The 14,843-nt window shown below is 37.3% G+C and overlaps 1 protein-coding gene across 5 annotated transcripts in view; it reads left to right on the forward strand.

Moving 5' to 3' along the window:
* SIRPB1 (signal regulatory protein beta 1) overlaps positions 1 to 14,843 on the forward strand; it is a 150,151-nt gene that overhangs the window by 48,018 nt on the left and 87,290 nt on the right. Inside the window, exon 1 of one of the 5 annotated variants that reach the window (XM_070801222.1) lies at positions 8,447 to 8,604. The exons of 3 other annotated variants lie outside the window; for them this stretch is intronic. In XM_070801222.1, coding sequence (XP_070657323.1) covers positions 8,532 to 8,604 — 73 coding nt within the window. In that variant the 5' untranslated portion in view covers positions 8,447 to 8,531. Of the gene's footprint in view, positions 1 to 8,446; positions 8,605 to 14,843 lie in introns of those variants that run through there. One more of the 5 variants, XM_070801223.1, reaches the window with a different exon arrangement.

A 14,843-nucleotide genomic window follows, 5' to 3' on the forward strand; every position in this document is an offset into this window, starting at 1 on the left:
ACCATACTGTGTAATTAGAATCCCACACCCATCACAAAGCAAAATCAGAGATTTGGCAAAGTGTATTTCAAGAAGTTGATGCAAATGATGCTGGGGAAATGCTGGGATCATAGGTTGTCTTCTGAGCATTTAAAGATGGAAAAAGAAGAAAAATTATCTATGATACCAATGACCTCTGAGCACTAGAAAAGAGAACATTTTGATTAAAAGAGGCCTCTGTGAAATGTGATAGAACACTCAAATAATTTCAAAGACACAACCCCAGTGTTCACTGCAGCACTACTTAAAATAGCTAGGTCATGGAAGCAGTCTAGATGTCCATCAACAGATGAATGAATAAAGAAGTGTGGTACACATATACAATGGAATATTACTCAGCCATTAAAATGAATGAATTTGAGTCAGTTCTTATTGTTATTGTTTAGTCGCTAAGTCGAGGATGAGATGGCTGGATGACATCACCAACTCGACGGACATGAGTTTGAGTGAACTCCAGGAGCTGGTGATAGACAGGGAGGCCTGGCGTGCTGCGATTCATGGGGTCGCAGAGTCGGACATGACTGAGCAACAGAACTGAACTGAAGTCGTGTCAGATTCTTTGCAACCCCATGGACTGCATGTTTTAAGTTTCATATGAATGCTATCAGACTGTATACAGCATTTATTTTTCATACTTCACAAAGTTTATGGGATTTGTTTATACCGATGTATGTAGCTCCATTTTATTAATCTCCACTGCTCTACAGATTCTATTGTTAAATGTATATCACAATGTATTGATTCTTCTTGTCATAGATATTGAAGTTTGTTTTGCTAGTACAATTTGACACAACTATTCTTATCTTTGCTTCCTTGGCACATATAGGAGAGTCCCTTTTCCTCTGGTGTGGTACCTAAAGTGGACTGTTGGTATCGTTGGTGCTTTTGTTATAAAAGAAGAAAAGGATTTCAATTCATGATCAAGGTTTGCTCTTTCCATTGATGGCTCACTGTATTGTGTGGGTGTGTGTGTGTGTGTGTGTCTGTGTGTGCGTGTCTGTCTATTATAGTTGGGGATTGGGATCTTATCTTTTTCTTCCATAATGATAAATTATCCAGCACTCACTGATCTACACTGCCACATTGCTGTGTATCAGGTTTCCATAAATTTCTTATTCTTTCAGTAAGGTTTTTATTCCACTGACCTGTTTGTCTATCTCTCTGACCAAACTACACTGTTGTAGTTAGAGATGCTTTATAATAAGTTTTGATACTTCTATTGGGCAAATCTTCCTATTTTTGCTTGTTGGAGAAGGGGAGAAAAGATAGGGGGTTCAGGAGGGAGTGGAGAGTTGTATGCCTAAGGCCAATTCATATTGATGTATGTCAAAACTCATCACAATATTGTAAAGTAATTATTCTTCAACTAAAATTTAAAAAACTGCTGTGGCTATTTTATTTTACTTTATTTTCTGCTTTTAAAAAATTGAAGTATAGTTGGTTTGCAGTATTATGTTAATTAGAGATTGAAGAGTTTTATAGGTTTTATTCTACTTAAAGTTATTACAAAATAATGATTATATTTCCTTACACTATACAAAATATCTGTGTTGCTTATTTATACTATACATGGTAGTATGTACCTCTTAATTTCATAACCTTACCTTGCCCCTAACCCCTTCATTTTACTCACTGGTAATTACTAATTTGTTCTCTATATCTATGAGACTGTTTCTATTTTGTTATATATTTTCATATGTTTTCTGTTTTAGAGTGCAGATATAAGTGATAACTAGAGTACTTGTCCTACTCTGTCTCACAGATTTGACTAAGCATAATACCCTGCAGGTCAATTCACACTGTTGTTGCAAATGGCAGAAGTTCATTATTTTTAATTGCTGAGTAATATTCCATTGTATACATTTTCTTTATCCATTCCATATCTAAGCTGTTATAAATAATGCTGATGATCATTCATGTGCATTTTTTTAAAATAGTGTTTTTGTTTTCTTTGGACAGAATCCAATTGCTGGGTCATATGATAGCTTCATTTTTCATTTTCTGAGGAACCTCCATACTGTTTTCCATAGTGGCTACATAAATGTACAATCCCACCAACACTGCATGAGGTTTCCCTTTTCTTCCCATCCTTACCAATATTTGTTAATTGTAAAATTTTGATGATAGCCATTTTGAGAGGTGTCAGGTGATATCTTGCTATGGTTTTAGTTGCATTTCTCTGATGATTGCAGTATTGAGCTCTTTTCATGTGCCTGTTGACCATCTATCTGTCTTCTTTGGAGAAATGTCTACTCAGGACTTCCTCTCATTTTTAATAAGGCTTTTTTGTTATTGAGTTTTATGATTTATTTTTATATATTAGGTATGACCCCTTATTGGTCATATAATTTGCAAAATATCTTTTTCCACTCAGTAGTTTGCCTTTTCATTTTGCTGTGCAAAGCTTTAATAATAATTAGGTCACGTTTGTTTACATTTGCTTTTGTTTCTTTCTTCTTAGGAGAAAGATAAAAAGAAATATTTCTACAGATAATGTCAAAGAGGATTCTGCCTTTGTTCTCTTCTATAATTTTTATGGTTTCCTGTTTTACATTTAGTTCTTTAATCAAGTTACAGTTTATTTTTGTGTATGGTAGGAAGAATTGTTCTCATTTTATTCTTTTAAATGTAGCTTTCCAGTTTTTTCCAGCCCCATTTATTGAAGAGACTGCCTTTTCACCAGTGTATACTCTTGCATTTCATGTCATAGATTAATTGACCATAAATGTGTTGGCTTATGTCTGGGCTCTCTATTGTTACACCAAACTATATGCCTGCTTTATGCTAGTACCATGCTATTTTGATTACTGTAACTTTGTAGTATATTCTGACAGAAGAAGATTTGGTACCTTCAGCTTTTTCCTTTTTAGCAAGATTATTTTGTGAATTCAGGGTCCTTTGTGGTTCCATATAGATTTTGTAATTTGTATGAAAACACAAAGGCACCGAATAGCCAAAGCAATCTTGAGGAAGAATAATGGAGGTGTAGAAATCAAGCTTCCTGACTTCAGACTATACTACAAAGCTACAGTCATCAAGACAGTATGGTACTGGCACAAAAGCAGAAGCATAGACTAATGGAACAAAATAGAAAGCCCAGAGATAAACCCATGCACCTATGGGCACCTTATCTTTGACAAAGGAGGAAAAGTATGCAGTGAAGAAAGGACAGCCTCTTCAATCAATGGTTCTGGGAAAATTGGACCGCTACATGTAAAATAATGAAACTAGAACACTTCTAACATCATACATAAAAACAAGCTCAAAGTGGATTGAAAACTTAGCTCTTAGATGAAAACATAGACAGTACACTCTTTGACAAAAATAGCACCAAGGTCCTCTGTGAACTATCTCCTAGAGTAACTGAAAGAAAAGCAAAATAAAAAAATGGGAACTAATTGAATTTAAAAGCTTTTGTACAGCAAAGGAATCAATAAACAAGATGAAAATAAACAAGATGAAAATTTTCTCTCAGAATGGGAGAAAATACTTGCAAATGAAGAAATTGACAAAATATTAAACTCCAAACTACATAAGCAACTCATACAGCTCAATATCAGAAAAGCAAAAAACCCACTCAAAAAATGGGCATAAGACCTACACAGACATTCCTCCCAGAAAGACATACAGATGGCTAATAAACACGTGAAAAACTGCTCGACTTTGCTTATCATTAAGAGGTTTCTCCTCCTTGGAAGAAAAGCTATGACCAACCTAGACAGCATATTAAAAAGCAGAGACATTACTTTGTCAACAAAGGTCCATCTAGTCAAAGCTATGGTTTTTCCAGTAGTCATGTATGGATGTGAGAGTTGGACTATAAAGAAAGCTGAGCACAGAAGAATTGATGCTTTTGAACTGTGGTGTTGGAGAAGACTCTTGAGAGTCCCTTGGACTGCAAGGAGATCAAAACAGTCTGTCCTAAAGGAAATCAGTTCTGAATATTCACTGGAAGGACTGATGTTGAAGCTGAAACTCCAATACTTGAGCCATCTGATGTGAAGAACGGACTCATTGGAAAAGACCCTGATGCTGGGGAAGATTGAAGGCAGGAGGAGAAGGGGATGACAGAAGATGCCATGGTTTGATGGCATCACCAACTTGATGGATATGAGTTTGAGCAAGCTCCAGGAGTTGGTGATGGACAGAGAAGCCTTGTGTGCTGCAGTCCATGGGGTTGCAAAGAGTCGGACCTGACTGAGCATCTGGATTGAATGACTGAGCTGACTGAAGAGGTCTTAAATGGGATTATTTTCTTGTTTTCCTTTTCTGACCATTCATTGTTGCTGTATAGAAACAGATTTCTGCATATTAATCTTGTATTCTGAAATCTTACTGAGTTCATTTTTAAGCTCTAAAATTTTTTGTGGAGATTTTATGATTATTTGTAAGTAGTATGTCATCTGAAAATTGTGACAGTTTTATTTCTTCCCTCTCAAACTTCCAATACTAGATTAAATAGAATTGGTAAGAGCAGGCATCGTAATCTTATTCCTGAACTTAGTGTGAAGGCTTTCTGCTTTTTACCATTGAGCATGATGTTAGCTGTTGGTTTGTCATAAATGGCCTTTATTTTGTTGAGATATATTCCTCTATACCAACTTTGATGAGAGTTTTTATTAGGAATGGATGTTGGATTTTGCCAAAGACCTTTTCTGTGACTGTTAGATGATTATGTGATTTTTTCATCCCAGTTGTTAATGTGATATGTTGCATTGATTGATTTATGAATATTGAACGATGGGATAACTCTCACCTGACCATGATATATGATTTTATTTTGTATATTGTTGAATCAGTTTGCTGATATTTTGTTGAGTATTTTTAAATATATATTCATCAGGTATATTGGGCTCTAATGTTCTTTTTTTGTATTGTGTTTGTCTGATTTTAGTGTTGGGGTAATTGTGGCCTCATAGAATAACTTTGAACTATTCTATCCTCTTCAATTTGTGAAATAGATTGAGATGGATAGCATTAAACCTTTTTTGTAGTTTTGATAGAATTCCCCTGTGAAGCCATCAGGTCCTGGCCTTTAAGTATGCTGGGAATTGTTAAATTACAACAGCAATTTCACTACTTATGATCTGTGTTCAGATTATTTCTTCTTGATTCAGTCTTGGAAGGATGTATATTTCCAGAAACTTGTCCATTTCTTCTACTTTGTAAAAATTGTTGGTATAATTTTTCTAGTATTTTCTTTTTTTTTTTTTTTTTTGTATTTTTGTAATATCAGTTGCTATTTCTCTGTCATTTCTTATTTTGTTTATTTCAAGCCACTCTCTTTTCTTCTTAGTGAGCCTGGCTAAATGTTTATTAACTTCGTTTATCTTTTCAAATAACCAGCTCTCAAAAAACCAGGTTTCATTTATCTTTTCTAGTGTATTTTGTCTCTTTTATCTATATCCATTCCGATCTTTATTATTTTCTTCCTTCTTCTGACTTTTCGTCTCATCTATTCTCCCTGTTCTAATTCATTTAGATGGTAGATTAGGTTGTTTATTTAAGATTTTCCTTGTTTCTTGAGGTAGGCCTGTATCACTATAAGCTTTCCTCTTCAAACTACTTTTGCTGCATCACATAGATTTTGAAAAGTGTCATTCTGGATTTTCATTTGTCTCGTGATATTTTCTGATTTCCTCTTTGATTTTTTTTCTTTGACCATTGGTGTTCTAGTATCATATGTTTTAGTCTCCATGTGTTTGTTCTTTTGCATTTCTCTCCCTGTAATTGAGTTCTACTTTCATACCATTGTGGTCAGAAAAAGTAGTTGATCTAATTTCTATCCTCTTAAATGTATCGTGACTTGAATTTTGGCCTAACATGCGAACTATCTTGGAGAATGTTCCATGTATGCTTGAAAAGATGTATATTCTACTGCTTTATAGTATATATCTATTAATTCCAACCAGTCTACTCTGTCATTTAAGACCACCTTATTGATTTACTCTTGGATAATTTATGCATTGATGTAAGGGGTCTTCAAGTCCCCTACTATTGCTGTATTATTGCCAACTTCTCCTTTAATGCCTGTTAATATTTGCTATATATTTAGATGCTTCTGTATTAGGTATATATATGTTAATGAGTTTAATAGCCTCCTCTTATATTGATCATTTTACCATTATATAATGCCTCATTTGTCTTTTGTATGCTGCTGCTACTGCTAAGTCGCTTCAGTCGTGTCCAACTTTGTATGACCCCATAGACGGCAGCCCACCAGGCCCCACCGTCCCTGGGATTCTCCATGCAAGAACACTGGAGTGGGTTGCCATTTCCTTCTCCAATGCATGAAAGTGAAAAGTGAAAGTGAAGTCGCCCAGTCGTGTCCAACTCTTAGTGACCCCATGGACTGCAGCCCACCAGGCTCCTCCATCCATGGGATTTTCCAGGCAAGAGTACTGGAGTGGGGTGCCATTGCCTTCGTCTTTTGTATAGCCTTGCTTTAAAGTCTATTTTTTCTGATATGAGTATTAGTATACCTGTTTTATTGGCATTTCCATTTGTATGACATCACTTTTTCATCTCCTCAGTTTCAGTCTCCTAATGCATTTTCATGAAAAACTATTTTAGATTTATTGCTTGACTGCATTGAATTTATATATGAATTTGGAAATATTGAAAATTTTCCAATATTGAGTTCTCTCATTCATGGATAATATGCCTCTGTTTATTTAGTTTTTCAAATGATTCTAAATTCACAATTTTACAGTTGTTTTTACCACGAATGGTCTTATTCATCTCTAGTTAAAGCTGTCTTCAATACTTCCTAGCTTATGGAATCTTTAAAAATTATTATTAATGCTTTCAGTAGTTTTGACTATAAGATTGTATTTGATGTAGATCATCAATGTTTTGTCCAGCAAGCTTGAAAGTTATTAGCATTGCTGAACAGTAAGGGCATTCTTTTTACGTGTAACTCTATTGACATCAACCCAATCATCTTTATATTTATTAAAGTTTCATATGCAGGTAGTTTATGAGTCCAGTAGTTCTACAAGTTATGCATATGAAAACTGGAGTCTCTCTAACCTCCTGCCATTCTCCACCTCTGAGACAAAACCACTTTCAACTCTTTAAACTGATGATTTTAGGTTTCACTGCCAAATGTCACATAGTATGCTTACTGATACTTCTTGATTTTTTTCACTCTTAGGCATTATTTATAGACATCCCAGTGTGGAGGATGAGGATGCAATGTTCTGTTACTCCTGACCTATGCTACATATGCACACGTTATTCCTTATTACTCTAATATAATTATAATTTTGGATAGCTTAGTAGTGTCCATGTTATTATTACTATGAGATTATTATTTATAGTTGAGTTTGTAACACTCTTAATTTTGGTTTATGTTGATCCTTTTTTGTGTATGTATAACCACCACTACGGGCAGGCTGCAGAACATTCCATAGCCACAGAGTCTCCCGTGTGCTAGCATAACAAATTGACACACATCCCCACCAAACCAAACCTCTGCCAAATGCCATTCAGTTATATATATATATATAAAATTTTGATAATGTTGTGCAAGTGGAGTGATACTTTGAGACTGGCTTTGTTCAGTCAACATAAGGCTTTCAAGAGACAAAGCTGTACTCGTATATAACTCATTTTTTTTGTACTGCTGAATAGTATTTCCTATGTAGAAAGGTTGTTAAACTCTTCCATTTTATTAGACATTTTGATTTTTCCACTGCTTTGACTCAAAAAGAAACGTTTTAAAACATTTGTGCACAGATTTTGTATGGACAGAGTTTTCACTCCTCTGAGATAAATGCCTGGAAGTATAATTTCTGGATCATATAATCTACTTCTTCTCCCAAAGGAAGGAGAAAATGATTCCCTTTTTGGATGCTGGCCGTACCAGTCTAGGTCCACATTGCACTTTGCAATTGGGCTAAATTTCACTAGCGACATCAATAAAGGTTTGGAATAGGAAATCATTTCAGGTGCTGATCTGGTTCCATCCCAAAATAGAGAAGGTCCTGGTGAACCCTCTTCCTTTTTCCAGCAAAGAGCATGTCTTTGCTGAGGCAAGTACAGAAGGAGACCACAAATCAGTCACATCCTAGGGTCCTGGGCTTGTGTCTTTAGGACATAGACCATAATCACAGATACTCTTGGGATATGTGAGTTTGCCTGGTGCTTTTGAAAGAAGGGTCACCATGAATGGGGCAAGGCACCCAGAGGAGAAAGCAGAGACCCCAGGTAGGGAGGAAGCATTATTTCTGCTAGGCTTGTCCAATCTCTCTGAAAACACGAAATTCATAACTTGTACCTATGTTTTTTCCCCGAGTCCTATTTCATTGTCTAGAAACAGGAACTACAAGAATCCAGAAGCAGATAACTTTCTCACAGACATTTCACCCCATCATAGGCACTTCCTTTTATATAATGGTAGGTGGAGCTTTTCTCTTCTCCACAGAGCACAGAAATTCAAGTTCTCCCAACTGACACGTCTGGACAGAGCAGCTCCGCTGGCCTCCACAATGACATTCTCTGCCTGCTACTTCTGGCCGCCTCCTTCTTGCCTGTTGCTTACTCTACTCCTGGGACTCACAGGTGAGCATTGCTTAGAGTAGAATCCCCTCTCCCTGTCCCCTGGACTTTCCCCCTGTCCCTGTGCTTTCAGGGTCTCCATGTAAACATGGGTATGCTACCCGAGGCAGTCACAGAAGGCCAAAGGCTGGGCCTTATCTGAGAGCATGAAATCAGGGATCTGAGTTTTCTCTGTAGATCCATCATATGCAGCTGGTTACCAGAGGCTTCCAAACAGAGGATGTTTCAAACTCTAACAGCTTTGTGCATATTTACTTAACTAAACATCCCTCACAACATCCCTGTGTGATAACTATTACTCCAATTGTAAATGGAGAAATTGAAGCACAGAGTAACTTGTCCAATGTCACCTATCTAAAGCAGTGGAGCACAGGATTCAAATCCAGGCTGTCCAGCTCCAGAGTTGATTCTCTGAATAATATTGTGCTGCTCAGCTTCTCAGAAGAGCCCAATTGCAGAAATATCAGAAAATACCAAGAAGCAAACAATATATTAGTCATCACCCATCATGCCACTCAGAGAAGGGTTCAAATTTTTCAGTATATTGCAAGGGTCCTATGCAATGACATTTTTACTGAGATTTTAATATGTGTTATAATTTCTTTTAATGCTCAAAACAGCTTGTACATTAGATTGCTAGGGTACTTTTTAATACATGTTTGTGGGTGAATGTGTTTATGTGTGTGTATGTGCGTGTATATACGTGTGGGTATGAGGAAGTGTTTCCAGACACGTGGTATTTCAAGAAGACTTTTTCTGTTCTTCCCCTTAAAACATTTTTCAATCTACATGGAAGGTTCAGTTTTTGAGGTCTTTAGCAACATCTCTCCTTTTCTACTTCTCTATAAATCTACCCCTTACCCTCACTCAAATTCTTAAGAAAACTTTTCTCTTGGTTAAAGGGTAGAATTTCCTGCGTTGTTATCTTAGTCTCTGCTTCCATGCTGGATAGACGTGAGGAGGAAAGGAGGGATAAAAGACACAAGAATCTTGCCTATACCACCTATATATTCATATCCATATCTATAATTATAACCATATCCATATCTATAACATATATATATATATATATAATCTAATGCTATCTGAAGCTTCCATGCCTCAGGAAAGCTAATGAGTAATAACTATTCATTTTATTGACCACTCAGCATGTGCCAGGCAATGTTGGAAATGCCCACAGCATTTACTCATGTGATCATTATATCCAAGCTAGATCCTCTTGTGAACCCCTACCTTACAGATAAGGAAACTGAGCAAGGAATGTTCAAGGTTACTCAGTTCAAGGTACCTGATAAAGGTGTGATTTGAACTCAAGCAACCTGGTAGTTGAGCTCATGAGTTTAACCATGGCTCTTCTTGATACTGTGATATTTTTCCATCCCATGATATTTCTGCAGCTTCTGCTAATGGGTGTGGAGAAGTATGGAGTATGGGAAAGAAGGTTTGTGGTTTTCTTCTCCTGGGCTCTTCTTCCTCCTGTATAAATGCAAATTTCTTTTGTTTTTCATAAACTGACCTACGTGGACAACTCAACTTCTGATATACTAATAATTTCCAGAGAAATGTCCACTTAAAATAGAATTCAGTGTCTCATGGAGATGTCACAGTGGGCAATTCAAACAACATATATTTTTTGGATACTTTCTAAGTTGCAGGAAGGAACTTGGGGTACTTTGGTGAATAAAAGAGACTAAGAAGTTGTCTTCATGGATATTTAGCTTAGTGGAAGAAATGACAATAAACAATAGACTTATACTTAATTAAATAACATAGTATGTTAGAAAGTGATAAGTGTTTTAAAAGAGTAGCTAGATAACAAATTGGGAGAATATGTTGGGTGCAATGTATTTCAAGCCTGGTAATCTTGGGTGGGCATCTCTGAGAAGGGGAATTGTGAGCAAAGTTGAAAAGAAAATTCTGAAGTGAGCTATGTGGTTATCCGGTGGAGGAGACTTCCTGACAGGGAGCAGCATGTACAAAAGTCCTGAGAGTAGAATCATCCTCCTGTGTTGAAGGATTTGGTTTTGCTGTGAGTGAAATGGTTGCCATTGCAGTTTTTTCTTTTAAGATTTCATTTAGTTTATTGGACACAAACTTTTCCAGGAGCGTGCCCTATTTTATTTATTTATTTTTTAAGGTAGTTTTATTTCAAGTTTTTAAAGGATCTCCATACTGGTCTCCATAGTGACCATGTAAATTTATGTTCCCAGACACAGATATAAAGAACAGACTTTTGGATTCAATGGGAGAAGGTGAGGGTGGGATGATTTGAGAGAAGAGCGTTGAAACATGTACATTGCCATACGTAAAACAGATGAACAGTGCAAATTCGGTGCATGAAATAGGGGACCCAAAGCTGGTGCTCTGGGACAACCCAGAGGGATAGGGTCGGGAGGGAGGTGGGAGGGGGGTTCAGGATGGCAGGGACACATGTAAACCTGCAGCCAATTCATGTTGATATAAGGCAAGCACCATCACCATATTGTAAAGTAATTGTCCTCCAATTAAAATAAATGAATTATTTTAAAAATTTATATTTCCACTAAGAGTGCAACACCAAGAGTGTTCCCCTTTTCCCACATCCTCTCCAGCATTCATTGTTTATAGATTTTTTGATGATGGCCAACTTGATTGGGATGAAGTAGTTTTGACTTGCATTTATTTAATAATAAGCAATGTTGGGCATTTGTTATGTGTTTCCGAACCATCTTGTATGTCTTTTTTGGAGAAATGTCTCTTTTTATGATACTGAGGTGCATGAGCTGCTTGTAGATTTTGGAGATTAATCCTTTGTCAGTTGCTTCATTTGCAATTATTTTTTTCCCATTCTGAGGATTGTCTTTTCATCTTGTTTATGGTTACATTTGTTGTGCAAAAGCTTTTAAGTTTAATTAGGTCCCTTAGGTCCCATTTGTTTATTTTTTTGTTTCCATTACCCTAGGAAGTGGGTCATAGAGGATCTTGCTGTGATTGATGTCAAAGACTGTACTGCCTATGTTTTCCTCTATGAGTTTTATAGTTTCTCATCTTACATTTATGTTTTAATCTGTTTTGAGTTTATCTTTGTATATGGTATTAGGAGGTGTTCTAATTTCATTCTTTTAAATGTAGCTGTCCAGTTTTTCCAGCACCACTTATTGAAGAGACTATCTTTTCTCCGTTGAATATTCTTGCCTCCTTTGTCAAACATAAGGTGTATATAGGTGTGTGGATTTATCTTTGGACTTTCTATCTTGTTCCATTGGTCTATATTTCTGTTTTTGTGTCAGTACCATACTGTCTTGATGATGAGCTTTGTAATACAGTCTGAAGTCAGGAAGGTTGATTCCTCCAGCTCCATTATTCTTGCTCAAGATTACTTTGACTATTCGGGGTATTTATAGTTTTATATGAATTGTGAATTTTTTTCTAGTTCTATGAAAAAAATGCCAATGGTAATTTGATAGGGATTTCATTGAATCTGAGATTGCTTTGGGTAGTATAGTCATTCTCACAATATTGGTTCTTCCAGTCCAAGAACAATATGAGCATCTATTTATAGTGTTTTTGATTTCTTTCAACAGTGTCTTGTAGTTTTCTGTATACAACTCTTATGTCTCCTTAGGTAGGTTTATTCCTAGTTTCAGCCCTCATAGTTTTGAAGAGGGAAGTGACATAATCTGACATGAGTTTTAATTTATTCTACTATTTGATTGAGAGCAGACTATACATAATATAGAAACAAGTACCTGCTGCTGCTGCTAAGTCACTTCAGTTGTGTCTGACTCTGTGAGACCCCATAGATGGCAGCCCACCAGGCTCCCCCATCCCTGGGATTCTCCAGGCAACAATACTGGAGTGGGTTGCCATTTCCTTCTCCAATGCATGAAAGTGAAAAGTGAAAGTGAAGTTGTTCAGTTGTATCCAACTCCTAGTGACCCCGTGGATTGCAGCCTACCAGGCTCCTCTGTCCATAGGATTTTCCAGGCAAGAGTACTGAGAAACAAGCAGAGCATTTGAGACAATCACATTCATGCAAAAAAAAAAAAAAAAAAAAATTGTAAAAGTGACTTGCACCTGGGCAGGAGCTAGTAGAGATAAGAGAAAAAAGTCAGATTCCAGATGCATGCTGATGAGGAAGCAACAGAATTTTCTGATGCATAGGATTTGAGGTAGAAGAAAAAGGCTCCAAGGTTTTGAGACTTCTGCATCTGTGTTTTGGTGAAAGTTTTCACTTTTGTCCCAGGTTCCAAGGATTTGTTAACAAAATAAGCTACTCATTGTATACAAATCCAGTAGTCATGTATGAATGTGAGAGTTGGACTATAAAGAAAGCTGAGCGCTGAAGAATCTATGCTTTTGATCTGTGGTGTTGGAGGAGACTCTTGAGAGTGCCTTGGATTGCAAGGAGATCCAACCAGTCCATCCTAAAGGAAATCAGTTCTGAATATTCATTGAAAGGACTGATGCTGAAGCTGAAACTCCAATACTTTGGCCACCTGATGTGAAGAACTGACTCTGGAAAAGACTCTGATGCTGAGAAAGATTGAAGGCAGGAGAAGGGGACGACAGAGGATAAGATGGTTGGATGGCATCACCAACGCGATGGACATGAGTTTTTAGCAAACTCCCAGAGTTGGTGATGGACAGGGAAGCCTGGCTTGCTGCAGTCCATTGGGTCGCAAAGAGTCAGACACGACTAACTGACTGAACTGAACTGAACTGATTAGAGCATTATCTAGCTTACTTTCAATATACTAACATTAAAAAGAGAGAGAGAAATAGCAACAGCAGAGGATACATCAACAAATTGGGTTTTGACCAACATCCAGACTCAAACAGCATTGGGAAGTCCCCATGACACAGCACATCTGGAGTCCCAATTGGGAAAAGGTCCCAGGCAGCATGTCCATTCTGTAAGTGAGAGTTCAAAAATTGCAGTTCGGGATTCCCAGGTATAATCACAGAATGCAAACTGATATCATCATCAATCTGTTAGCAAACTGCAGCTCTGGTTTCATGTTAATGCTTTTTGTCATGTAAAACTTGGAATGTTGAGCCTGTGACTTGGTTAGCCAGGGCCCCTCCAGGGGCTCAACAATTTTAAGATTCTTATCCACGGTGCTACAAGATTTGCACTCACAGCAGGCAAGTCAGGGCACTCACAGTCAGGGCAGTGTCCAGGCAGGTTAGAAGCAAGGCCACAGGCCTGCTCTGCTTTGTCTCTGAAGCTTAAACAAGACTATTTACTTAATTTCCTTAACAATCTGGAAGAAGAAGAGGGGCTCAGCTGAGATACAGAGAATGTGGGGGGAAATTCAGTCCAGTTTTAGATGTTTTAAGTGTGAGATGGTTATATCTATACAAAGAACATGATGAGTATATAGTTGGACATTCAATTCAGAGTTCAGAGGAAAGGCCTGGAGCAGAGATATAAATAGAATAATTCTTGATTCACAGATAGTAGTGTTTTTTGTTTTTTTTTTAATTCTTTGGCTCCTGACCCTTATTCTCTTCCCTCTCCTCCTCTCCTTCCATTCCTCCCTCCAATGTTCTTTCCTATTTCTTCCAATTTTTATCTTAACAGTTCAACTTCCCTAACCTCAATCTTGTCTAGACTTAAAAACCTAAACCATTTGATGATGTTGGCACATCACGGTACTTACCCTGTAATAGCATGCCCCCTCTTTAGGAGGCATGATTGGTTACAAATAGTGCCTAGGTCCGTATAGTCAAAGCTCCAGTAGTCATATATGGATGTGACAGTTGGACCACAATGAAAGTTGACCACGGAAGAACTGATGCTTTTGAACAGTGGTATTGGAGAAGACTCTTAAAAGTCCCTTGGACAGCAAGGAGACAAACCAGTCAATCCTAAAGGAAATCAGTCCTGAATATTCATTGGAAGGACTGATGAGGAAGCTGAAACTCCAATACTTTGGCCACCTGATGCGAAGAACTGACTCACTGGAAAAGGCCCTGATGCTGGGAAAGATTGAAAGCAGGAGGAGAAGGGGATGACAGAGGATGGGATAATTGGATGGCATCACTGAGTCAATGGACATGAATTTGAACAAGCTCCAGAAGTTTATGATGGACAGGGAAGCTTGGCATGCTGCAGTCCATGGAATCACAAAGAGTAGGACATGACTGAGTGACTGAATTGAACTGAAGTGAGTGGGTTACCAGCTCACACTCCGCAAAGATGAACCACACATTTTCTACTCAAGGAGTAGGGAAGAAACAGAAAAGAACACAGAATT

This window comes from Bos indicus, chromosome 13 (assembly GCF_029378745.1).
Source record: "Bos indicus isolate NIAB-ARS_2022 breed Sahiwal x Tharparkar chromosome 13, NIAB-ARS_B.indTharparkar_mat_pri_1.0, whole genome shotgun sequence".
Taxonomy (NCBI): domain Eukaryota; kingdom Metazoa; phylum Chordata; class Mammalia; order Artiodactyla; family Bovidae; genus Bos; species Bos indicus.